Source organism: Netta rufina (assembly GCF_964035555.1).
Source record: "Netta rufina genome assembly, chromosome: 21".
Taxonomy (NCBI): domain Eukaryota; kingdom Metazoa; phylum Chordata; class Aves; order Anseriformes; family Anatidae; genus Netta; species Netta rufina.
Genome location: NC_140145.1, coordinates 6,299,528 through 6,324,891, shown reverse-complemented (window position 1 = coordinate 6,324,891; position 25,364 = coordinate 6,299,528). Strand labels below are relative to the sequence as shown.

Sequence of the window (25,364 nt, the reverse complement as noted above, 5' to 3'; positions counted from 1 at the left end):
AGAGGGATGAAAGTGGAAAAAATTACAAAGAGGCCTGGAAGTAGTAGAACAGAAACCAGAGCTTTCACTGTTATATTTAACTGTTTAAATACAGGTAATATTTAAAAATCAGAGCTGTCACATATCACACATACATAGGATGCTTAATGGCATAAAAACTCATCTAGCAAAGTTGATACTGGGGAATTCTGGAAGTGCCACATGGTGCCACATCTTCTCTTCTCTAGCCCTGTGGGTCAAAAATGAGGTGTCTCGGGGAGAGGTGCCTGGACTGGCTGGGTGCACGCTAAGCCCTCCTGACTGCAGTGCCTTGGGCATCTTCCTCCTACCCTTTATCCCTTTGGGCAACTCCTGTACCATGTCTTTAGACAGGGGGAGGTACAATCTTTGCATAGGTTGTGTGTGTTCCACATAGCCAACCTTGAGCCCATATCACGGACACCAAGAGGTAAAGCCTTTCCCTGTATCTGATCCATTCTGGATCTAAGTGTAGTGCTTACTGTTTTGCCAGCTTCCCAGCAGCATCCTGACAAAGCCTGCCATAAGGGCAAAGACACTCATAAAAGATCAACAAGATGAGAGAAGCACTGAACAGGAGGGACTTCAGAAGAGGGAGGAAGGAACCTGGCGACAAAATGGTTCAAAGAAGTTTTCCCAGTGTAGGCAGCGTGATGCTGTGTGTGTCTGCAGGTCTGCTAGTCTTAAAAGGCACAGGGTCAGTGTCTGCGGGTCCGCTAGTCCTAAAGGGAACAGGGTCATCTCCCTAGAAAAACATGACCATGAGGGGAAGTGTAGGAGAAGCAGTGAATTAAGAGCTGGGTACGAATCCAGACAGAGAGTTTGAGCCTTGTTCTGGGCTGATGCTGAAGGCAGCACTCTGGACACCCAGCTGCTAAAGATGCAGCCAAGCCTGGTGCTAAGCCAAGGCACCCTGCCTGCGTCCCCTCTGCCACAGAAACCAGCACACCCTAATCAATCCCACTGCACCCCAGACTTGCTCTTTAACTTGGCAAGGGGATGAGTGGTACTACTGAGAAAAAAGCATAGAAAAGACGTCTGTATTAGGTCCCTTCCTACCTGAATTATCCTACGGTCCTGTGACAACAGGGCTGTCTAAAGGGAAAAACAACCCCACGGGGGACCAGGGGATGCGCTTCTTGCGCTCCCCCAAACACCTCTGAGCGCACAGACAAGCAAAAAAATGCCGTGGCAGCAGGCTGGGAAAGGCAAAGCAGAAACACCCCGGTGCTGCCGGGTGGTTCGAGGGGAGGGGGCGGCGGATGGGGGGCTGGCCATGGGGCCACCCCGCCCCGACAGGGCGGGACGAGCCGCCCCAGCCCGGCTCCGAGGAGGGTAAAAGCGGGGCAGCAGGGACTGGGAACACACGGAGCCACCGGGGCTGCACTGCGGACACGGTGAGCAGGGCCGGGTGGGCAGCGGGGGTCCCGGGGTCCTGTCCCACCGTGGGGCTGGAGCATTGCTGAGCCGAGCCTCGCTGTTCCACAGGTTGCACCAGGTGCTGGGATCGCCACACACGCGAGCAAAACGTCCTCTGAGATGGCATCCGAGGCGAGGGTGAGCTGTGCTTTTTTACTTCGGGGGACTCTGGGGGTGTTCTTGGGGTGCTCTGTCTAACGCGAGTTCAGCTTTGCTAAAATCAGAGCCTCTGGCAGCGCAGCCTGCCGTTTCCTTCGGGCTCTTCCCTCAACCTAGGACAGCTTGTGATAGCCCATCCAGCTCATTCCTGCTGGCCTGTGGTTAGGCAGGTACTTTACAAAAGCTTGTATAAATACTTCTCTGTACCAAAGCTGCGTTTTCACTTTCTGTGACTAGTTGTCTTAGTGACTCGTGCTTCCTGCCTTTGGAGCAGCTCCTACAGCCCTGGCTTACCCTGCTGTTGGCTGTGCACCAGTGTCCATCAGTGCCAGGCTGTAGTCACTTCCTTCTCTGACCAGAGCCCTGTAACTAGCTGAAATTAATCCTTCGGTTTTGATTTCTCTATTGCAAATGTATCTGTTGCAATGTTTCTGCTGACCCACCTCTTAATTTGGTGGAAACCCATAATGCTGAAGATAAGCCTAGGCAGAGCAGTTCCCCATTGAAGTGCTTGGTCTCAGGTACTGGCTTCTAACGTTACAGCCTGTATGCCGTACTCCTGTAAGCACTGGATTGACATGGAGGACTTCTAACACTTCTTGAATTCTGACATTTTTTTCCCCTCTCCCTCCCCTCAGCTTGCTGACAAAGCTGCTGCAAAGATATGAAAAAACACGTGCAATGCCTACCTCTGTAGGCTTCTGTCCACTCAGGCACATTGTTGAGATGTGGAGACAGTCTCTAGGGAGGAAAAAAAGTTTCTAAGGTTACTCAACAGTCCTTTGGCTGACTGATAAAACCCCAGCACAGATTAGTTTGCAACTGTCCCAGACAGCTTTTTGCTGTCCATGGTAGTTACAATGTACAGAACGAGAAGGGGTTGATGGGGTGCTTAAACATCAAGTAGATCAGCAATTATCTACTCTGCAATGGTGACTATATTCCGGGCCTTCCTTTAAATGTTCTCCAATTTCTTCTCCAGCATCAGCAGGCTGAGAGAGATGCTTTTGAGACTTTGAATTAGTTTAAAGGTTTCTGTACAAGTAACATTCCTATCTATTTCCATGCAAGTTTGCCAGAGTTAGGGCTTTAGGAGGTGTCCTATCCAGATAGACAAAAATCTGGCGGTTCTTGGCTAGTGAATCCATTCAGTTGCTGAAACACTGGTGAAAAAGCTTTACTCAAACCATGCTGTGATGCATGGCAGGAATTGGGCAATAAATTAATCTTATTTTGGGTAGAAAAAATTTTCCTATGTATTTTAAAACCATCTATATGTTGACTTATTTTTCTGAATGTTCCTGATGTCAAAAGATACCCAGACTCCATTCTAGAGTCAGTACCATAGCTGATTTTATGCTAAATTTTTGCCAAAACTTGTAAGCATATGATGGACTCAGGAGATGCTTAAACTGCAACTTCAAACACTTGATAATGCAGCTTGTGCTGGTCCATAGCTATTTGTCGAACAGAAGAATCTCCTTAGCACAACAACAATGGACTTATTCCAAAAAATAGAGGATACTAGCTTTCACTATATTCCCTGTGACTGCTTATTTTTTTTCACTGCTATCAGGTGGTCAGTGACAAGAAGCAGCCTTAAAAGCTAGATATATGCTGCTCTTGCACCATATGCCCCGATATTTGTTTTCAGGGCCAAGCCAAACTCCTTACAGAGTCCTGCAGGGGTAAAGTATCTTGGAGAACTCCTGAGCCTGACGTGACAGCTCAAGGGCTAGCAACAGTAAAATGCTCTCTACCTTTTCAAATAACTGTCAAAGGTCATAAAGTCCAGGGGTTTTCTGGTCAGTGCTACTGCACTGAAAGAACATAGCTGAGCTTGCTCTCTATGTAGGATAACAAGCTCAATGGACATCACATTGTCCTTAGAACTTTAATAGAAGTTATGCCTTTTTAATTTGCCTCTTCCTCTTTCACAGGGAGATAAACTTTGGGGAGGAAGATTCAGTGGAAGCACAGATCCCATCATGGAGAAGCTCAACTCTTCCATTGCCTATGACCAGAGGCTGTCTGAAGTTGATATCCAGGGGAGCATGGCTTATGCCAAAGCTCTGGAGAAGGCTGGGATCCTAACTAAGACTGAGCTGGAGAAGATCCTGAGTGGCCTGGAAAAGGTATTTATTTCCTTCATAAACTGTCACTTGTGCTCAGGCCTACATACAATCCCCACAACAGTACTACAACAAATAGCTCCTTATCAGACAGCACCTCCCTCAGCTGCTGCTCTAAAACCATCTTTCTGTACCCTCAACTGCTATTCCTTAGCACCAGGCATGTGCAGAAGTGTCTTCCCGAAAGGGAATGCTGCCCTAAATCAGGGAGAACCAGAGAGGCCCATGTGTATTGTCCTCTTGGTACTCTGAGGGACACTCTGGGCAGGGGATGGACGCTCAGATTGCATCTAGCTAAAGGCACCAAAGCCAGGCAGTAGGAGGTGAACCAGCTGAAAACTCAGGAAGGAGAGCCTGCAGCCCCGATGAGCCCACTGTGGGTGCTCATTACGGAAGGCTGGTGCCTCAGTGAGATGTGCTCAGCGTGACCTGGGCCCCATCCTCTTCAAACTGGCATTCCCGAGGAATTGTTTCAGTGTGAATTAGGAATATTCTTTTTCCGCTGGCGCTTGGGATCCTTTTGTGTCTGGCTGCCTGAGTTAGTAGAAGGCAATGCATAGCATTGTATAGGGGTGAAGAGGAGTCAGCAGCTAAGCGCTTTTTTTTGAAATATCCATTGTTGTTGCTCACCCGCCATGGACAATGGGGAGTCTATACAATGTTTGTATAGGAAAATCTTTGTGGACAATACTACAGCAACGACTGACATTTCAGCTTGCTTTCTCATTGCATCGCTTAAGTCCTCCTATGGACAGAACATTGCAGGATCAGCAAGGGTAAAAAGATGAATCCCTACCAAGTCCTATATAGAATGAGGGGAAAGAACAGCAATGCTGGAGCTTTTGTGACTTCCATTAGGATGGCAGAAAGTGGTATGTGCTGGGGATACCTAAAGCCAGCTTTCCCCAGTAGTGTCTGACTGGTGTTTCTGCTGCTGTTTGTAGATCTCTGAGGAATGGTCTAAGGGAGTCTTTGTGGTGAAACAGAGCGATGAGGATATCCACACTGCCAACGAACGCAGACTGAAGGTTTGGTCCTCTAACCTCTTATTCCTGTCCCTCTCCAGCTAGATCTGCCTGACACTAAGTGCATTTGCCTCTGTCCCACTATAACAGTCCTCAGCAACTCTGGTACTGACTCTGTGGTCAAGAGTGTTCAAGATCCCTTATGTGGAAGCGGCACTGTACAAGCACAGAACCCAAAGTTGCCCTTCCCCAAAGCGATCCCATAGCTACTTACAGAATCCTAGAGCTGAGTCCCTTCCAGGCTGGGAGGAGGTCTGCACTTGGGGGTAGTCTGCTTAGAATACAGAGACCCTGATGGAAGTCTTCCTGTTGTCCTCAGGAGCTGATTGGTGATATTGCTGGAAAGCTGCACACTGGAAGAAGCAGGAATGATCAGGTATGTATAGAGCCACTTGTTTTTCTCCTATGCTACTCCCCAACCATTCCTTATCAAAATTTTCTGCTATCTTTCACATGCTCTTACTCTCTCCAGCATTTATTCCCTAGAGCTTTAAACTAGTGGTGGTACAACAACTTATCTGCAGAGGGGAGGAGGTTGTGCAGGATGGTTGCTCAGTGGTATAAGGCCCCAAACTTCCACTGAATTCCCTTTGAAAGCCCATTGAATCCATGACTTTACTGGCAGGGTGCTTTGCATCTTTTGGGGTTAGGACTCCTGCTGATGACACTTATGTAAACTGGAGATTATGTTATCCAAAGCTGACAATACCTTAAAAGTGCACTGGAAGTACTGGTCTTTCTTTCTGTTACTGGAAAGAAAGATACAGCAACTTTCACAAAGCAGAGAGCAGGGAATTGTTCTGGTTATATGTCCTGATCTATCACATGGAACAAGGAGGAGAGAAATCTGCCAATTCTTTCTGCTGAACTGCATTTGGTCACTAAATATGCCACATTCCCCTTCATCTGACCATGGCCAATCTTGTCCAGGTTGTGACTGACTTGAAGCTGTTCATGAAGAATTCCCTCTCTGTCATCTCCACTCACTTGCTGCAGCTCATCAAGACCCTGGTGGAACGTGCTGCCATGTAAGTCCTTTCCTCAGTCAGCAGCCTTGGCCTTGCTGGGACAGCAGACTTCTGCAGGGGAAGTTACAGCCAGGCAGTCTGGGATAATATAGGGAAAGACAACAGCCCCTCTTTCTCCACAGTTCACTTCACAGAGACATTCTTCTTTGCCTAATGGATGCTGGGGATATAGTCTGATGTGCCCTGCCCTTACTCTGACAGGGGCTGCTCACCTCTTTCTCTCCTTTCACATGCAGAGAAATTGATGTTATCTTGCCTGGCTACACCCACCTGCAGAAGGCCCAGCCCATCAGATGGAGCCAGTTCTTGCTCAGGTAACCACCACCTTCCACACTCAGCTCCAGGGAGCTTTCTCTATCCCTGAGGCACTGCTCAGCAATACCCCAGCAGCCCAGCATCCTCTGGTAGCACAACTGAAACCCTCCAGCCTGCCACAAAATGTGGCAGGCTGTGAAGACGTCCCCATGTTCAGTCTGACTTGGCTTTGAAGGCCAACTCTCAACATGCCCCCACCATCTAGCCACAATTCCTTCTCGGCTCATGGGACAGTTTCTGACTTCAGATGCCTTCTCTCTCTCATGTCCCTTCACAGCCATGCTGTTGCCCTGACCCGTGACTCTGAGCGCCTGGGAGAGGTGAAGAAGAGGATCAACGTCCTGCCCCTGGGAAGGTAACAGCCAACTTTCTGTAATCCCTGGGCATCCCTTGGCTCTCTCTCATCTTGAGAGTTCTGTTCCCTGTGCATCTTCGGTTGGAGTTGACAGGATGTTATAAGTGACTCCTGTTTCTCTCTCCCTGGCAGTGGTGCTCTGGCTGGCAACCCCCTGGACATTGACAGAGAGATGCTGCGTAGCGGTAATGTCTGCCTAGAATGGGGTGGCACAGCTCCATTTGAAGTGTCTGGGAGGGAGGGATAGATGCACAGCGATAGGCCTAACAGTGAAGGCCCTGTGCAGCATAGAAGTTCAGCATGGTTATGTTCCTGGGGCTACTCAAGGGCTCACAGTCACCTGCAGGCTGGGGCAGCCTGCTGCCTTCAAGCTCCAGCCGTGCCAACCCTGATTGCTCTGTCCACCTCTTTCCTTACAGAGCTGGAGTTTGCTTCCATCAGCCTGAACAGCATGGATGCCATTAGTGAGAGAGACTTTGTGGGTAAGCACAACTCCATCACTTCTTCCCTCCACCATGTTAGAAATGGGCTCTAGAGGCCTTCCCAGTTAACCTCATTAACAAGGTGGGTAAAATCTCTAACTGACCTCCTGTCTTTTCTGCAGTGGAATTCCTCTCTTTTGCCACCCTGCTAATGATCCACCTTAGCAAGATGGCTGAAGATCTCATCATCTACAGCACCAGCGAGTTCGGCTTCCTGACCCTCTCTGATGCCTTCAGGTAGGTGCTGGTCCCTGGGCAGTCAGTCCTTCCCTCAGCCTCTCCTCCTCCCTTCTCCCCACCTGAGACTGAGACAGAGCTGGGGGCTCCCTGCTGCACAAGGCTGACACACAAATTAACTCCCCAGAGCACAAAAAGCCTGGCAGAAAGGCAGGCTAAGGGTGAGCATTCCTCATTAAGGATCACTGATTTCTGGCTCTGGTAACCCAACCGCGTCTGTGTTCAGCGGATGCTCCTCCCCAGTGACTGCTGGCAGGCCTGGGCTGTAAATGTGCAGGCACAGAACTTCCTCCTCTGCTGGGAATTCCTGCCCAAGCCCTTCCCTGAACAGCCGGGGCTTGCAATCCTAACATACTTCCTGTCTCTCAGGGTGGCACAGCCACAGCCCTGCCTCCCCAAGGCCACAAAAACAGTCTTGCCTGTTGATGCCACCTCTGCAGGGCCTGCTAAGTAGCCTTTGATTTCTCTCCTCTCTGAGAGGCAGCCCTGGGCAGTAGCTCCAGACAAGAGCGCAAAAACAAAGGCTCTGCATTGGCACACATGACAAACTCCATGCACTTGCTTCAGTGCTTGCTTATACCGAAACAGGTGGCACTCACATGGCTCACAGAGGACCAGGCAAGCCTGCTGCACAACCTGTATTATCCTGTAGGGATTGGGGCCTTGCTCCCTGTTACACTGCAAACATTTTTCTTTCAGCACTGGCAGCAGCCTGATGCCTCAGAAGAAGAACCCTGATAGCCTGGAACTGATCCGCAGCAAGGCTGGACGTGTGTTTGGACGGGTGAGTGTGCTTAAGGAAGAAGAGGGATAGGGGAGCTGCTCACTTGGGGCTGAAGCATCTTCCCTCTTCATGCCTCTGTGTAAGAAAAGATTTGTGCCCAATGTGGGCTCTGACCTTCTGCTGGGGCAGTGCTCCTCTTCTGCAAGCTAACTGCCTTGCCTGTTTCTCTCCGCAGCTGGCTTCAATTCTCATGGTTCTCAAAGGACTTCCAAGCACCTACAACAAGGACCTGCAGGTAAAACTGCTGTTAGGCTTCAGTCTGTTTCTCTGAACTGACACAGCTGTCTTTGGCTTGGGTGCAGGCTCTTGCACTGCATTGCCCTGATTATGTGCAGGATGATTTTAAAAAAGAAAGTGCTGAGGCACCGCATGTTGCGGCTCACACCCCACCCCAGCGGGAGCCCCAGAGATGACATGTTGCCTCTTCTGCTGGTTGGGCTGCCCATGTGGTTGGGCTCCATCAGGCCATCTAACAGTGATGTGTATCCATGTTCTCACACAGGAGGACAAGGAGGCTGTCTTTGATGTTGTGGACACCCTGACTGCTGTGCTCCAGGTTGCCACTGGGGTGATCTCTACCCTCCAGGTAAGGCTTCAGCCTCTCACTATCACACATGGTTGTGGGGCACATTCTCAGCACAGCACAGCCACAGGAGCTCTAGACTGGTGCTAAGATGAAGCCTTTTGCCCATTCATACAGCTTGTTATGCCCCCACCACAGCAGCAGCTCAGGTACACTTTAGATCTGGGGGTTAGCTTGCAGAAAAAGTCATTGGAGAGCCTAGTCCCTTAGCAATTAAGTCCCCTCAGTATGACCACTTATACCTCCCCAAGGAGGAGCAGATGATCATCTCTGTGACACTTCCCTCTACAGATCAGCAAGGAGAACATGGAGAAGGCTCTGACCCCTGAGATGCTGGCTACTGACCTGGCTCTCTACCTGGTTCGCAAAGGAGTAAGTGCAGTAGGAAAGCCTGGAGCTGTGACTTCTTTAGATGCAGAATACTGCTCAGTGAGGGCCTGAGATGAGGCCTTCTGTTCTGTCCCCAGGTGATGATCACTATGGGTCAATAAACAGAGCTTTATGTTGCATTGCTTTAAGTGAAATCAAACCAACAAAGCAAAATGAGAGCACATTCTTTCTTGCCTGAATCTGCAGCCCAGTTGCCTGGTCACTTGACTCTGCACTTTATTTTCATTACAGGTGCCATTCAGACAAGCCCACACTGCTTCGGGGAAGGCCGTCCACCTTGCCGAGACCAAAGGCATCACCATCAATAAACTCAGCCTGGAGGACCTGAAGAGCATCAGGTTTGTATTGCTATCACTTTGTCACATCTCCCCTCAGAAGGCAGGTATCAGCCTGGCTTTTTACAAGCTTTCTTATGATGCCTTCACCAAACAGACGAGGCCTGACAGCACCCCAAAAATCTTCCCAGCCTCACTATCAGTGCTGCTACTGCCAAGCCTGTAATAACTAAAGGGGAACAATAGCATTACAATTGAACTTGCACAGGGCATGGGCAGCAAGTCCTGGGAGGGCTTGAAAGCAGCTCATGCCTTGACCTGGAGGCACCAGCACTCCAGAGGAATCAGGCTCCCAGCCTCCTCAATCTCCTCTTGGAGCTGACTCTGGTCTACCACGAGCTGCTCCTGTCTGGCAAGAGCAGAGGCAGAGAGAGCAGCCAGAGGCTTTTCCCTTGCAATAAGGCTCAGCCTCCACTCCCTTATCCTCTCTGTAAAGTCAGCAACCAGCACCCACTACCCTGCACTGACACCTTTTCTCTTTGCCTCCCCAGCCCCCAGTTCAGCAGTGATGTCTCCCAGGTCTTCAACTTTGTCAACAGCGTGGAGCAGTACACTGCCCTGGGCGGTACCGCCAAGAGCAGCGTGACTACCCAGATCGAGCAGCTGAGGGAGCTGATGAAGAAGCAGAAGGAACAAGCTTAGAGTGTGGGGAGACTTCCCGTGGATGTAGTGTTTTGCTTATCACACTAATGCAGAGTTAATAAACACTGTGGTGTATTGTAGTTCACTCAAGCTCCTGTCTCGCGTTTTGCTTCTAAGGGGCAAGATTGAGCTGGGATTCCTCAGCACTTCTGAGGCTTGGGGAACTGGTCACTGCTGTGGAAGAATTGGGAATCTCTTCCATGGCAGGGGAACTCTTCTAGGATGGGGAGCTCTAGGGGGCTGGTACTTAAAGGGCAGCAGGAGGGTTTCACCATATCAGTGAACCTGCACATAGTTGGAGCAAGCACACACAGCACAAGACTACATTCAGTGATGCCATGCCATGTTACACAGGGAACAGAAGGTGACTTGGGGGTGCTCACAAAGCAAGACACTTAGTACAGCACCTGCAACGCATGCCCCATTACCAGCCGTCACTGCCCTCCTCCTAGGATTATGTGTGCCAGCCTGCCCCCTGGCAGGGAAAAACCTCCTCAGCACCTGGCACTGCAACATGCTTCATCTTAAGCAGAACATGCCCAGCAGGTCAACCCACAGCTCTTCCATATCCATCACAAAACCACCTTTAGCTCTGGTTTACACTGGAGCACAGGGGCTGCACCATCCCAGACCAAGCACTTTCCTTTCTGCAAGCCAGGCCAAGTTACCTGGGGTAGCATTTGAAAAATGTCTGGCATTGCAGTCTTCCCATTACAGAAACAATTTTCCATCTTCCTGTCTGTCCTTACTGCTGTAAAATCAGAACTGAGACCAAGAAAAGCCCTAGCTGACCAATGCTATGCCCCCTAAGCTAGCTGTGGTAGAAAAACCAATCATGTATACTTAATTCAGGTGAAGAGGCGACAGCAATATTTAACACCAACAGTCAGAAGATGGACATCTCTGCTTCCCCAGCTCACACACGTTTTCTTGCAGACTTTCTGCCCATTTGTATTTTGTCATTTTTGCTCAGTATCTACACAGGCTTTAGCTGACTAGAATTCCCCTTGTTCCCAGCAGCCACTGCCCAGCATCCTGGGGTTCAGAGCTGAGTAATGTGAGGCCCTGCTGCTTGAAAGAAGGTGGTCTTTGCGTATTATCACATCTCAATCTCCTACTTAAAAAGATCATAATCAGAGGTGCCTGATATTTGTCCCTCCAGCTTTTTGATAATCTCACGTGTCACTAAGCCTTTCACTGCCGTGCAATAAGCTGGCCTGCTGTCAGCTTGCTAACCACAAATAAATGTGCTGTATGATTAAAACCCATCAGGTGGTATTTTCTTCCTCCCTGGCCTCCGGGAGACTTGTTTCTGTCCCGCTTTATTCCTGAGGCAGTTCTCAGAGGACGTGTCCGGCATGGGAAGCGCTGCTTCAGGGTCAGTCCCAATGGGGCTGTGCATAGCAGCACCCTCCTGCTGCCCGCCCCCAGGTGCCGCCGGGTGCCCAGCTCTCCCCGACGGCTTCAGCACCTCCCACTTCAACAAGCCACTATGGGGGAAAAAATAAATAAATAAATAAATAGAACGAATAAATAAACGACAGACACAGATAGAGCCATCCCCCCCCCAGCGGGCACTGCCCACAACCAAAATGGCGGCGGCGGCGCCGGGCGGTGTGGCGGGGCTCTGCCGCCTGCTCTTACCGCTGCTGGCGGCGGTACCGGTAACCGGGGGGTCCCGGGGGGCGGCGGGCGGCATGCTGTACCCCCGGGAGAGCCCCTCCCGAGAGCTGAAGGAGCTCGGCGGCGTCTGGAGCTTCCGTGCCGATTTCTCGCCGGGCAGGGCCGCCGGCTTCGAGCAGCGCTGGTACCGCCGGCCGCTGAGGGAGGTACAGCGGGGGCGTGAGGAGGGCGGGCGGGGAGCCCCTTATCTCCTTATTCCGTTATCTCCTTATTTCCTTATCTCTTTATCTCTTCATCCCCTAACCCGGGCACCGTCGCCCCATTTTGCTGCGATTTTCTGCTTCTCCTCCCCTTGCGGGGGTGCTGGGTGCCGGGTGCTCCACACACGAGGAGCTCTCACACAGCGCTCCCCTGCGCCCTGCAGAGCCAAACTGCCTAAAATGTGGCCGGGCAGGGCGCCCTTCAGCCCCTGTCCCACACGGAGGAGTCACGCTTGGATTTGGGTCTGCTCTTAAGTTCATCCCTGTCCTGCTCCGATGGACGCTTGGGATGAAATTCACCCCCTTCCCACTCCTATGGAAGTTGTGGGTTCTGTGCATGCAAATGTTTGTGTTCTTCTTCAGCCTTTTGGCTGCTTTTCTCGCCTAATTGTGGAAGGAGAGGGGAGATGAGACCCTGTGCTGCTAGAAGAAAAAGAGCGAGACAGAGGAGAAGGGTCCCGGACAACACCCCTGCTAATGGGGCTGAAGGTCATACACCCACCCTACTTTAGTGTCAGAGAATCTCCTTGAAGGAGACGCACGTTATGGCCACACCAGACAGAGGTTATCCTGCATCAGATGCTACAACCCCCCCCTCACCATCCAAGTCTTTTTATTTCTGCTAGGATTTTCTGATGCCTACCAAGGGGGGTGCATTTCTCTGCAGTGCCGGTGCAGTTCGGTGCTGAGTCAGCCCCGCACATGATGCTCGCCCCTGGGCAACCAGACCTTCCTCCTTCCACTCTTCGTGGAAAAGCTTGTTTAGGAAAGGGGAAGCTCCCCAGCTGCAGGCTGCTGCAGTGCTCGTTTCAGCAACATCACGAGCACAGCAGGTGCTAAAAATGAACAGCTCTCTTGTGTAATAGAATCCGGTTACCAAAAAGTTAAATGTGTTACAACACTACGCTGCCTGCCTGTGATCCTTATGTTAGTAATAAGCCAGTGAATTATCGCTATGGTAATTCTCAGGAATCTATGTTGCTTTTAGGGAGTGAGAAAGGCTGTTCTCAGCCTAAGTATGTTCAGTCTCCATAGTCCTTCCCTGGGGACACTGTCCCCAAACATCCCGAGCTTCTGCCACCATTCTGCCACAGCTCATAGCCCGATGAGCAGCACCCTGCATCAGTGAGCTGGTGCCACAACGCTAGAGCTGTGCAAGAGAAACAAGTTTTGTCAGGCTGAACATCCACCTGGGCATTTCCCCCCTACCCTTCTGATAGTGCCAAAGCTATTAATGAAAGCATTTCCCTGTTACAAACCAGGAGGGGAAAAGATAGGAGCAGCTTCATCCTGTAGGAGCAGGGTGTAGTATTAAGTGGGTCTTGCATAGGATCTGTGACAGATCACATTAGTTTCTAACAGGTTTTTCCAGATATTTCCACTTGCAAAAGGCATTTTGATTTCTGAGGCTGTCAGGTTGGATGGCCAGGACAGTAGACTTTATTTTTTTTTAAATGATTTGTTCTCCCCCTTTTCTGTACAATTCCTGCCAGACTGGTCCTGTGATTGACATGCCCGTGCCTGCCAGCTTCAATGATATCACTCAAGACCCCAACCTGGAGAACTACATCGGCTGGGTTTGGTATGAGAAGGAGGTGCTGCTTCCTCGGCGCTGGCTTCAGGACAACCTCAGGGTGGTGCTCCGGTTTGGGAGCGCCCATTACTACTCCGTTGTGGTACGTTGCACGGATAATTGTGCATGTGTTTCCAAGATCGTGTTGAGCTAAAATTTGTCCCATGGCTTGTTTAATGAACAGGTTTCTGCCAATGTTTTTATATCAGTTTGTGATTTTCTTAGCTCTTGATTATCTTCCGCCAGCCAAGAACTTGGCTGTGCTTCCCAGCTCTCTTCTCTGATCCTCCAGTAACAGGATTAGTCAATAAAGCATTTCCTTGCTGCAGGCCTGGAAGGGACAAAATACCGATTTTCCCAAAACAGTCTCTCAGTGACTCTTGCAGACTTAGCTCCCAGTAAGGAAGGGCTGCCAGATTGAGCCCACAAGGAATAAGAGCCTAGAAGAAAGTCTGGTGTTACTGGGAATCCAACTGCCTGTTGCTGTACTCCTTCCCGTCTCACTGTTAAACTTTCCACAAAAACCTAACCTGACCGCTCGGACTCATGGCTGTCTTCTGTCGCAGTGGGTCAATGGAGTGCAGGTTGTGGAGCACGAAGGCGGCCACCTCCCTTTTGAAGCAGATATAAGCAGCATCGTCCAGGGCAGCCCGCAGATTCCCTGCCGCATCACTGTTGCACTGAATAACACACTGACACCTCACACTCTGCCTCCAGGGTCAATTGAGTACATGAATGACCGCACAAGGTGAGTTGCTAAAGTGCTGCCTTGCTGAGGTTAACCCAGGGATGAGAGAATGGGAATTTATTCAGCTGCTGGTTCTAAGGCCCTCCATAAAACCTACAAATAATGGGTTGTACGTAGACCAAAACTCATCAGTCAAGCAGTGAGAAGTTTAAGCTTCAGTGTTATGAGATTTACACTGAACTACTCCATCTGTTTTATACACAGGGAACTGAGATTAAGTGATTTGCCAAGCTGAATCAATGGCAGATTTGAGAAGCTTCAATTCAGCTGGAAGTGCAAGTACCTGCTATCCTGAAGGATCAAACCTATTCAGTGCAGTAGATGTTTGTTAACTGGTAATCCCCTTCAGCCTAGCATCAGTAGCAGTTCTGAAATAGAGATCCAGTAAGGACTGTTTTACTAGCACATTGCTAGCATCCGTATGCTGCCTTCAGTTCTTGTGTAATGAAACATAATGCGGCCATTTTTCCTGTCTTGCTCACTCAGGTATCCCAAGAACTATTTTGTACAGAACATCAGGTTTGATTTCTTTAATTATGCTGGAATCCATCGCCCGGTTGTGCTTTACACCACTCCTTCTGTCTACATAGATGATATTACTGTGACAACTACTTCAACAGAGAGTGTTGGTAGGTTCAGAACAATTACAGCAGCTACCTCAGGCTTCAAATGGAGATGACAAGGGCAGTAGAGAAAATATCCTGCAAGCGTCCAATTGAATATCTTTCTTAGTGGCTTTCTTTTTAACCTCAGCTGGTCTATTGTACAGCTCAGCAGTTTCAAGAATATGATAAAAATTTCAAAAGCAAGAAGTAAAAACAAGTACTTGCAAGACCTTATCTTTAAAATGAAGGGACAAACAGTTATTTCTAGAAGTAGAATTTCTCAGAACGGGCAGCAGTCTTCCTACAACTTAAAGCACGATTATCCCTAAGTACCAAACCTGTGATACACAAATCTTCCTGGAAGCTTCCAGACCTCAAAACAGACAGGTCATGCTTCTTAAAATTTGTGCCTCTCTGTTGTTGTTCTGCATCTCCCTGACTTTTTAATGCTGCTGTATGTGAAAGCCTTCCAGTGTTTTATGCATGTATTTTTCCTTTCATACCAGTCTCTGATTGTCTTTTTGTTGTTCTCTGAACTAGCAAAGGTGCAATATCAGGTATCAGTAGTCGGCAGCACGCTCTATTCCTTGTCCCTGAGTTTACGTGACCAAGAGGGAAGAGTGGTTGCTACAGGCGATGGACCAGCTGGAGTGTTAAAAGTCTCAAATCCAAATCTTTGGTGGCCTTATTTGATGCACGAGAACCCCGGATACCGCTACTTCTTAGAGGTAACAATGCCATTTCTTCCTTTCTGCCTGCATTTCCTCTCACTGTGTAATAGCATTAAGGAGCTGCCACATGGCCCATCTTCTTTACTCTTCTGGATCCTGTTTACATCACTAGAATGGCATTGCTAATCGTGCTGTAATCAAATCAAGCTTTGCCAGCTTCCTTAGTGCCGAATGGAAAGGTCAGTCGGTGAGAAGAGGGGGGCACCCCACGCTCTCAGATGCTTGCCTCTCACGTGAATGGCCTTATCTACCTCCTTCAAAAGGACTGTTTGAAACAATATAGGGGAGGAGATACCATATAAACTGAGAGGCTGCTGGCCTCTTTCTCATGCTTTCCCGTGCAGTGAGCTTTCTTCCCACTCTGCTGGACAAAAGTTCAACAGAGAGGGCCTGGCAGACCCTGTGTGAGTCAAGGGGGAGCAGTGATATTGAGATGCACAAATGAGGGCAGATGAGCTGCTGTGAGTTTCCAGAGGCTCAGAAACATGGCTTTTGTGAGCAGACATTTCAGTCATTGCCTGGTATCAAGGTGCAGAGGAGAAAAGGCATACCGCTGCCTTGTCATGGCAATGAAACAGCTGGATGAATAAGGGAAAAAGAAGCTTTTGGGGAAAATATGCCCTAAAAGGGTCATCCAGGCCTCATTCTTCATCCTTCAGTTTTCCCAGCTTGGATTTCTCTTTTCCATTTAGTCAGATCTTGCTTCCTTCCTGAAGAGCTACGCAGGGACCACAAAGGTAGATGAAGCAGTGATGAGGAGCAGGCAGCGAGGAAGGGCTGGGAAGTGGATGGGAGGTCAGGCTAGCCCCTGCACATGAGGGGAAGGAGAGAGGATCCTTGCGAAGCCCAGCACCTCATGTGTGTCTTCCCGTTGGGACTGCAGGTGAAAATGCAGGCGCAGGCAAATGAGGCGCTGCTGGAGGACGTATACACGCTCCCGGTCGGCATCCGCACCGTCCACGTCACCAGCACGCAGTTCCTCATCAACGGCAAGCCCTTCTACTTCCACGGGGTCAACAAGCACGAGGATGCGGACGTAAGTGCATGGCACCCATTGGGGCACCTAATGGCACTGTGCTTGGTGCTGCCAAGGCAATGCCTGCTCTCATCTCCTCTCTGCCTAAAGGGACTGATTCCTCACGCCCTTCTCCCAGGCTGAGAGCTGCCAGGGGTGCGGGTCTGTGCTGCCTTTATTATTATTATTATTTTTAATAATAAGGGGACACCATGACCAGACCTGCCAGAGTCATAACGCCCCTCTCAGGTTGTATGGCTAAGCCCAGGCTGCGTTGGCAGAGGATCTAAACAACCTCCCGGCCAACACTTCCAGTCAGAAATAGCAACTTCATCGGTTTCCCTCCCCAAGAAATGAGAGGGGGCAAAGTCTCCTGCAGGGAGGTTTGAGCCTCAGGGCTGCGAGGCACAGCCTGACCACAGGGAGGCCCCACAGCCCCTCCGGAGGCTCCGTCCCCGCCCGTGCCGCTCACCTCAGGGCCAGCCCAGCCCTGAACCTGCTCCTTCAGGGCTTCTCCTCGCTACCTGGGGCCTTTCAGCCCTGCCCTGCCTCATGGAGAACCCCTGTGGAGGGAGAGGGTGGTCTGACAGGGCACCTCCCAAAACAGCAGGTGGCTGCAGTGCAGGTTCTCGCTTGGGGCTGCTTCTCCAAGCACCCTGTGTCTCGGTGGCTGTGCATGGGGTTGTGCTCAGAAAGACAAATACTGCACGGAGAGGTCTTGTGGGAAGCTAGAGGCAGTGCGTGGGGCTGGAAATGCTCTGGGAGCGAGCAGGAAGGAGGGCTGCCCAGCAGAGGTGTGAGGAGAAGCAGGGAGAAGCCATTCCTGTCTTCCCTCTCAGATCCGTGGCAAAGGCCTCGACTGGGCCCTGATCGTGAAGGACTTCAACCTGCTCCGCTGGCTAGGGGCAAACTCCTTCCGCACCAGCCACTACCCCTATGCTGAGGAGATCATGGACCTGTGCGATGCATATGGCATCGTGGTGATCGACGAGTGCCCGGGAGTGGGGATTAAAATGACGTAAGTGCATGAAAGACCCTTCCCCACGTTTCTTTCTTATCCTTATCACAAGCTTCCCCCTCCTGTCCTGCAACTTGTAACTCCCTGATAATGAAAGTACTTTGCTCTATTTAGAAATCGGCCCGTTGCATTTTGAAGCTTCCCCCAATGCCACGTGTGACCAGAGAGGTTGGGCAACCAGAGGGCGTTTTGCCACATGGGCATTGCGTCGTCAGATCTGGCTTGATTAACGAGTCCGAATCACGGCCCTGAACTGTGCAGCAAGCTTTGGGGAAATAGGGCAGAAGCTGTATTTGGTTTTGAGGCTCAGCTGTGCTTACACACCCCCCGAGTTATCAGACAGTCAAACGGGATGGCTTTTGTATCCTCACCTGGCCTTGTTTCCTTTTCAGTGAGAGCTTTGGGAACAAGTCACTGCAGCATCACCTTGTTGTGATGGAGGAGCTGATCCGCAGGGATAAGAACAGGCCGTCAGTTGTGATGTGGTCAGTAGCCAACGAGCCGGCTGCAGAGCTGCCCCCAGCAGCTTACTACTTCAAGTAAGTGCTTGCACACAGGGCTGAGGCTTCAATCTTGGCAAGTGATACATCTTCATGCCTTGGGATGGTACAGAGAAGTAATAAAGAAAAGGCCAGCGTTTTTTTATGAACTCTGAGACAGTACTGACAGATGCAAACTAAAAGTGTAACTGCTGCATATGTTGAACTGATGTCCAGGACCACATAATGGTCTCAACCTGTTGTTTCTGAATCAGTAAACATCTCCAAAATTACCAGGATTCCATTTGGTCTGAGCATCTCTTCTGAGTTAAGGGTCAAGCAAAAGCAGACCTGATGGGAATGGGTCATTCCTTGGTCCTGCCTAAAGAAGACAAGTGCTAAATTCTTTAAGTCTGAAAATTACAGTAAAGTTATAAAATATTTGGCTTTTAATTCTGTAGATGAGTTTCTTTAGCTAGTGCTAGTTATTTGTTCTGCAGGTGTTAGTGACACCCCACTTTGAAGCCACTGCTTTGAGTCCCTACAGACCCCTCGGTTTTATCTTTAAAAAGATTTAAGCTTTGGATAGCCAAGAGTAATCTCTGAAATTGGGTAGCAGATTGTCATTGGTAGCTCTAGGCTCATTGAGAACTGTGAATTTTCATTCCTCAGAATGGTCCAGCACCCTCCTGCAGTGCTGAGGTAGCAGCAGAGTTTGACCTTCCCATTCTTCGTCTCACTTAACATCTCCTTAACAGCAGCCAGCCTGCTTTGTCTTCTGTGGCATAGGCCTAGGGCTTAGTGTTTTTTGGAGAAACATCCCCAGAGTTGTTCTGAAGCTTCCCATCACCTTCTCACTTTTTTTTTTTTTTTTTGCCCCTTCTCCAACAACTCCTGACCCCAACAGAAAAGTTAAAGTACACCTGTGTTTGGTGTACTTCCACTCTGCTCCTTTTCACGTGGGATAACATTAACTTTGTGACAGATAAAGGTCTCCCATCATATTTATACTCTACAGAACTGGCTAGAATTGCAGGCACATTGTAGCAGATAATCATTCAGTGTCCTGCAGTATTTACTTAAAGATACTCTGCCTACTAAATTGAAAGAAGCTCCGTATGTCTGAGGTGGGTAAAAAGACAAGGAGCTTGGGAAGGTGAGGTTGTGCTTGGCCACACTGCTTCTCCATGCTGTTGTTGAACTCTTTGTTTTATTGTTTACGAACAGGACATTGGTAGCTCACACTAAAGCTCTCGATCCCACCAGACCTGTAACCTTTGTGACCGATACCAACTATGCTGTTGATCGTGGTGTAAGTTAATTTATAGCATTTTTAATTCATATATTACATTTCTTGTCAGTTGCTTTATGGTCCTTTCCCTCACCTTGCCAAATGCTCTAATGATATTTAATGGAAGGCAGAAGAAAACAGATTTTAGTTTCTATTACTGTACACCATCACTGTAGGCAGCCAAAAAGTCTGTAAGAGAAAAGAGGAGTTATCTTGAGTCAAGTGCACAGGATCACCCCCTGGGTTCTGGTAGCATGGTGATGATTTGCTATTCCTGTGATCACGTCTGTTAATGCTCAGGCTTCCCATTTGCAATTAGACCAAAGCTTAAACCTCTTAAAATGCTAACAGCCTTTGTGGGAGTCTGAAGAAGGAAACTTTGCCTTAATTCCTGCTTTAAATTGCTCTAGCTCATCTTTGGCAGATGTCTGTTAACGTCAAATAATCTAAAAAGCTCTTCTAGCCCAAGTTCAGCTTTGTAATTGGAACCCTGGCGCTGCGTAATTAGATGAAAGGTACTTTCCTTGGCTGCCTGTGCTTCAAGCTGGCCATAGCATGAATGAAGCATCTGTAGCACACACAAATTGGTCTCAGGGGTAGTTCCTACCTCACTTTTGATTTTTCAAAGTGGTTTTAATACTTTGTGTCACTAGTGTACAATCAACACTGTTAGAAGGTGAGTTTGTAGGTTAGGTAGATGTGAGACTACCATCTGTCCCTGCTACAGGTTATAGAATCATAGAAACATTTGAAGCTCTCCTCCAGTTAGCAGGAATGGCCTTCTGTAACTGAGGGGTCTCTGCCTCCCCACCCCAGAAAAAGATCCTGGGGCTTTACTTGGGAAGGATCCTGCTCCTGGATCCTGCTGTTACATCAGGCACACACAGACCATCTCAGCCCCACCACCGCATTCTGACAAGCATGAGGAAACACAGAAAAACAAAACCAAAGAACAGATCTCATACGCTGCTGTGATATTAGAACTTTTTTCTTTTATTACAAAACATGTTAAGAGAACATTGAACAAGTTACATACAACATCACTTTATCTTTAGGGGGCTTTGTGCCCTTTTATCATACTGCCCATGTGGTAGAAATGGCATATAACTTGCAGAATGCTTTTTTTTTTTTTTTTTTTAGTATTGCACCATTGATGCACAAATTTAGTTGCTAATCAAAGTAGTTGACTACTAACTTGACCATCACATTCCAATATTCAGTATGTCTACAAGTACCAGCAAGCCAGAGACATCTTCAAAACCCTAAAACTTGTAACAAACCTAAGGATTAAATGGGTTGTTCTTGTTTAACTCTTTGCTGTGACTTAAGTCTGTAAGGAAACGCCAAATATACCATTGCCTTGTTAATTTTTTTTCCTTTCTGGGAAACATGTCATGTTGGGAGGGTCTTAAAAATGGGACAAAAGGCATTATTCTACAGGTAACAAAACTGAATTCTGTGAAACCAAGATTTAGTTTATGAATGAAGACTGCTTACACTGAGCTCCATGACAAACCATTCCTACCTTTATTTCTTGTAGGCTCCTTACGTGGATGTAATTTGTGTAAATAGCTACTTCTCCTGGTATCACGACCCAGGCCATCTGGAAGTTATTCCACTGCAACTCACAGCACAGTTTGAGAACTGGTATAAAACCTACCAAAAACCTATTATCCAGAGTGAATACGGAGCTGACTCAGTTCCTGGACTTCACAGCGTAAGTGTTGTAGGTGCCTTAGTTGGAAGAATCACTGCTCTTCCTAAAGGGTCTCAGCAAAATCTAATTAGAAAGAATTGGTACCAACGAGCCTGACTACTTAAGATGCATTAGATCAAAGTCCAAAAGACTCAAGATTGTAATCGTGCTTCACTGAAAGCAATGAGCTTTGCCACTGACTAACAAAGAGGTAAGATTCTACCTAACTTTTTAGTTGTTGGTAAGAAAAAAAATAATCAGTGAGCATTTTGCATGGTGCTATTAAGTTCTCATTCACAGGAGATAAGAATACCAGTTTTGACTTCTAGAGCCAAAGCCATTCTCTCCTGCATTTTCCACTAGGCAAGCAGTTTTCAACAGTGCTGACTGCTGGTATTAGCTCCACTCCCTATGTGGAACAAGTAACACTTCTCTTTGGGTCCTAAGCTACAGTGTGTTTCCCTTTACAATTAACCATTCTGACAACTGTGCTATCGGTAATTGTCAATTTAAACTTACTCCATGTAAACCTCTAAAAGAGGCATTCAGAAATCCGTACTTTGGCATTTGTAGAAAATTCCTAACTGGAAGATAGAACACTGGAGAGTGGACATTCATTCATTTCATGACACCAGCCCACACAGAAGGAGATGCCACTCCCATCCTGATCATAAAGCACCATTAAAAGCAAATCCACAGATTTTCCCCAGATGTCCCTTACATTAGTATCTGATGCATTTCCCTTTGCAATTTCAGTAATTGCTGATCTTCACTAAATAGCCATTGTAAATGCAGTGGCAATGAAAAGACTGAGCACCTGTAAAGCTTGTCCTCAGGAAGCAGGTCTCCAGTAAAGAGAAGTGAACAACATGGAGCCTTTCCTGAGATTAACTGTCACCTTCATTCAAGGCCATCTCTTTTTCCTGGCTGTAGGATCCACCTCTTATGTTCAGCGAGGAGTATCAGAAAGCTATGCTGAGAGAGTACCACTCTGTTTTTGACAAAAAGAGGAAAGAGTACGTGATTGGGGAGCTCATCTGGAACTTCGCCGATTTCATGACTAATCAAGGTAAGCTTATATTTATATCCTAGGCAATTCTCCATCCTTCCTGCAAGTTGAAGCTGGTTTACGACACACAGAAAGAATACTGTGCTGTAGGGTAGGAAAAAGGGATCCTCTCCTTATGAGGACAGAATATAGCTGGTTTCTGTGACAGTAGCCCAGCATAACTAGAACCAGGAGGGAAGGTTCTGCATCCTCTCTCTCCAGCTCTCTCACAGTTTTTCACCTGCAAAATACTAGCCAGAACACAGGACAGTGCCCTAGGGCAGAATGCAAGGGAAGCTTGTGAGCAGACAGATTACGTCTCTTTCTTGGCATTCCTCAGTTCAGAGTCTCAGTTAGCTTTTAGGGAAGCACCTAGCTTCATATTTCATCTATAACTGCCCTTAATAATGGGGCACCTCAAATAATGTATTATTAACTTGGTATTGAGGTTTAGCAATGGAGGGCCAGATGTCACAATGGTAGACAATGGTCTACCTTGATGCTGAATCCACTATTAATTAAAGGTAAGTGCATTTGCCAGGTATGGGGCACTACAGTGCAGACAATCACACAGCAATTAAACTATTGCAACTCAGAAGGAGACCTATTAAGGAACCAGTTATGCATATGCCACCTGCAGCAAGTTAGGGTAGTGAACAGTCAGTGTTCATTTCAGAGAAACACCTTTAAGAATCATTTTTTGAGCACCAACATAGGTATTAAAAAGTTAAGTCATCACAGAAGCAGTCAGAAAAAGTAATACAAGTTTCAAATAGGATGATGGAAAGATGTAGACAAATTTAAGTACACATGCAGTTCTAGTCTGTGTGTTGAAATCATTTTTTCTAGTTTCCTATGAAGGCTAAAATAGGCAAAAAGGATATGGACATCACTAAAGGATAGTACAGCAAAACAATTAGTAGTTGACGTCTTCACCATCAGGTTACGAGGTGGCACTAAAGGCAGAAGGAGCATCTGCTGTAAATATAATACTGATGAAGTTAATGGGCATACCTGAATTAACTGTCACCGACTTCCAGTTGTAAACACAATGAATTGCAGCTCTATTGCTCACTTTTATCAGTCGATCTTGCCAAGATCATGCAAATTATATTGCCAAGTTCCCCGTTGTACCTTGAACACAACGGTTCCCCGTTGTATAGGAAAAACAGTGCATTAGGTCTCTTCCACCTAACCTGATTTAGTACATACGTTGAAACAATTTGCAATGGGGGAATATAAGAGCATTTTGTATATACTTTGTTTTGTAACTTCTCTACAGGGACCACACGTGTTTTGGGGAACAAGAAAGGAATATTTACCCGCCAGCGTCAACCCAAGTCAGCTGCGTTTGTTCTGAGAGAGAGATACTGGAAGATTGCAAATGAATCAAGCTGTCTTCCTCCTATAATGAAATCACATATCCTCTTTCTATGATGAAATGAAAAGGCCTAACAGCTGAGTACTATGCAGAACTTTTTCATTAAATTTCTGTTTAAATAACATTTACGCCTGACATAAGTCTTGCAAGTCTAATGCAATTTCTACTGCACCTGAAGTAGTTACTATGACACAAAGCAGATCAGAAACATCAGTTTTTCTATGCTTAGCCATATCTGTAGGCTTCCTGTTTCCAGGTAGCAAAACGAATATTCAGTTTCAAGGAGCTAAGTTAGAGAGATCCTAACTGAGGTATCTGTTTATAGCAAAAAAAATAAAAATTAAAAAGAAAAAAAAACACACAACAGAAAACAATGCTGACGACTTCAAAAATCCAAGCTACTCTAAATGAGTATCACATCCTTCCAATGCGAGTGAGGTTTTCCAGTTATCCTCCCCTACCTGTTACTACTCAGATCACAGCGTATTGGCCACAGGATTACAGACAATTTATATAACTTCTTGTATTTAAAGCTGGACAGAACGCTTGTGGCTGGCTGAGAGATTCTGAGAGCTAACAGCATCCAGGAAGGGTGTGAACCACTCCTGTCAGGCTACCCAACGTACTCCGATACAGTATGGAATTCATACTATAGCAGCAAGGTGGAGTATGTTGGATAGGTCGGTACTACATCAACTGACCTTTGTTTAGAACTATTAAATCACAGTATCAGAATTGCTGCTATTAGATGCAGTTTTACCTTCCAGCATGGAAGAGCTTCCTTCATATTCAGTTCTCACTACGCACTACAGTAACAGCATTCTAGGGGGCAAATTTCATCTACGCCTTCTTGATGCTGGCCTGAATCATTCAGGGGTAGGATCAGGTGTAAATTGATGTGCACATGCTACTTTACACAGTAACGTCGTGCAGTAACTTCCATTTCAGGCTGCACCCCAGTGATAGAGAACTCCAAAGGCCAGGCTTTAGACTGTAACAGATTGTACCAGTACTCACAGAAGAGCCCAGGATACTTGGTTTGCAAACTTACTGCAAGCTCTTGGGATTGTCCCAACAGCAGCATTACCCACAGCAGAACCACAGAAACAGAGGCTGCCTTCTGAGTTTTGGAAGTTGAGGCAGTTACATAGTCTCATTATTCCAATTCACTGCTAACTGTGTGAACCTGCTGTTATGCTTACTTCTTCTGCAATTGGCTCTTCCGTTAGTACCTCAAGAAAGTAACTAAAATATCTGCCAATATAAACAAAATATTTGCTTGTGTTGTGCGGTGGCAGCCAAATTTGTTCCTTTAAATGTGATTAGGGACCAACAACACTTTGCATTGCCACATGCAGAATAACAACATACATGTTTACTGCAGACTTCGAAACAATATTTCTTGAACATCTAAAGGAAAAGAAAGAACATACTATCAACATTCCTGATGGTTACTCTCGTGCTAGGTTTACAGATTTTCTAATTAACTAAAAACCCGGAATATAAGAGTCTATCCACATTAAAAAGACACTTGCTCAAATGTAACCTGATACAAGAGTGAACAGTATTTAAGCCCACTTCCAGTGTTCAAAATCCATTTCAACTTCTCGCTCTCTAGACATTTTTTTAAAACCATTTTCTTCCCCCTTTCAACAGACAGCATGACATACCAACAGCTGCCACGTGAAAATAAAGATTTAACATTGTTAATGCATTACAAACGAGCTCAGATCATTATGACATACACAGAGCTTGCAGTTGCAGAAGAGAAAGAGATAATGTTCATTCAGTCCAGCAAAACATATGCAAAGTTTAATATGCACATGTATGGTAAGCACACACTTCAGAGTATCAGTTCCTGCTTGTTCTTAACAACTCAGTGCAATTGCAAACCCAGCCCGCCTATCCAACCCTTCCCCAGAAGTTCCCTTCCTCCCTCCCTCCACCCCCTGCCCTCCCCGCACCTCAAACCCAGGACAATATACAGCAGTT

General features: G+C 47.4%; 2 protein-coding genes across 2 annotated transcripts; both read left to right on the top strand.

The window, feature by feature from the left end:
- Positions 1–1,341: 1,341 nt before the first annotated feature.
- LOC311217453 (argininosuccinate lyase) lies at positions 1,342–9,904 on the top strand (the record flags this gene model as incomplete). Its single annotated transcript, XM_084299516.1, has 17 exons — positions 1,342–1,415; positions 1,507–1,575; positions 3,537–3,731; positions 4,673–4,756; positions 5,073–5,129; positions 5,684–5,781; positions 6,018–6,095; positions 6,374–6,451; positions 6,584–6,636; positions 6,871–6,933; positions 7,056–7,170; positions 7,870–7,954; positions 8,130–8,189; positions 8,457–8,540; positions 8,829–8,909; positions 9,159–9,265; positions 9,754–9,904. Exons 2-17 carry the CDS (start codon positions 1,558–1,560, stop codon positions 9,902–9,904), a joined length of 1,407 nt encoding a protein of 468 aa, XP_084155642.1. The 5' UTR covers positions 1,342–1,415; positions 1,507–1,557.
- Positions 9,905–11,496: 1,592 nt separating this feature from the next.
- On the top strand, positions 11,497–25,252 carry GUSB (glucuronidase beta; the record flags this gene model as incomplete). The annotated part of the gene is made up of 12 exons (XM_084299515.1): positions 11,497–11,733; positions 13,281–13,463; positions 13,927–14,108; positions 14,595–14,737; positions 15,254–15,441; positions 16,328–16,480; positions 17,299–17,477; positions 17,870–18,016; positions 19,184–19,268; positions 20,788–20,964; positions 21,877–22,012; positions 23,274–25,252. 12 exons carry the CDS (start codon positions 11,497–11,499, stop codon positions 23,426–23,428), a joined length of 1,965 nt encoding a protein of 654 aa, XP_084155641.1. The 3' UTR covers positions 23,429–25,252.
- Positions 25,253–25,364: the final 112 nt, after the last annotated feature.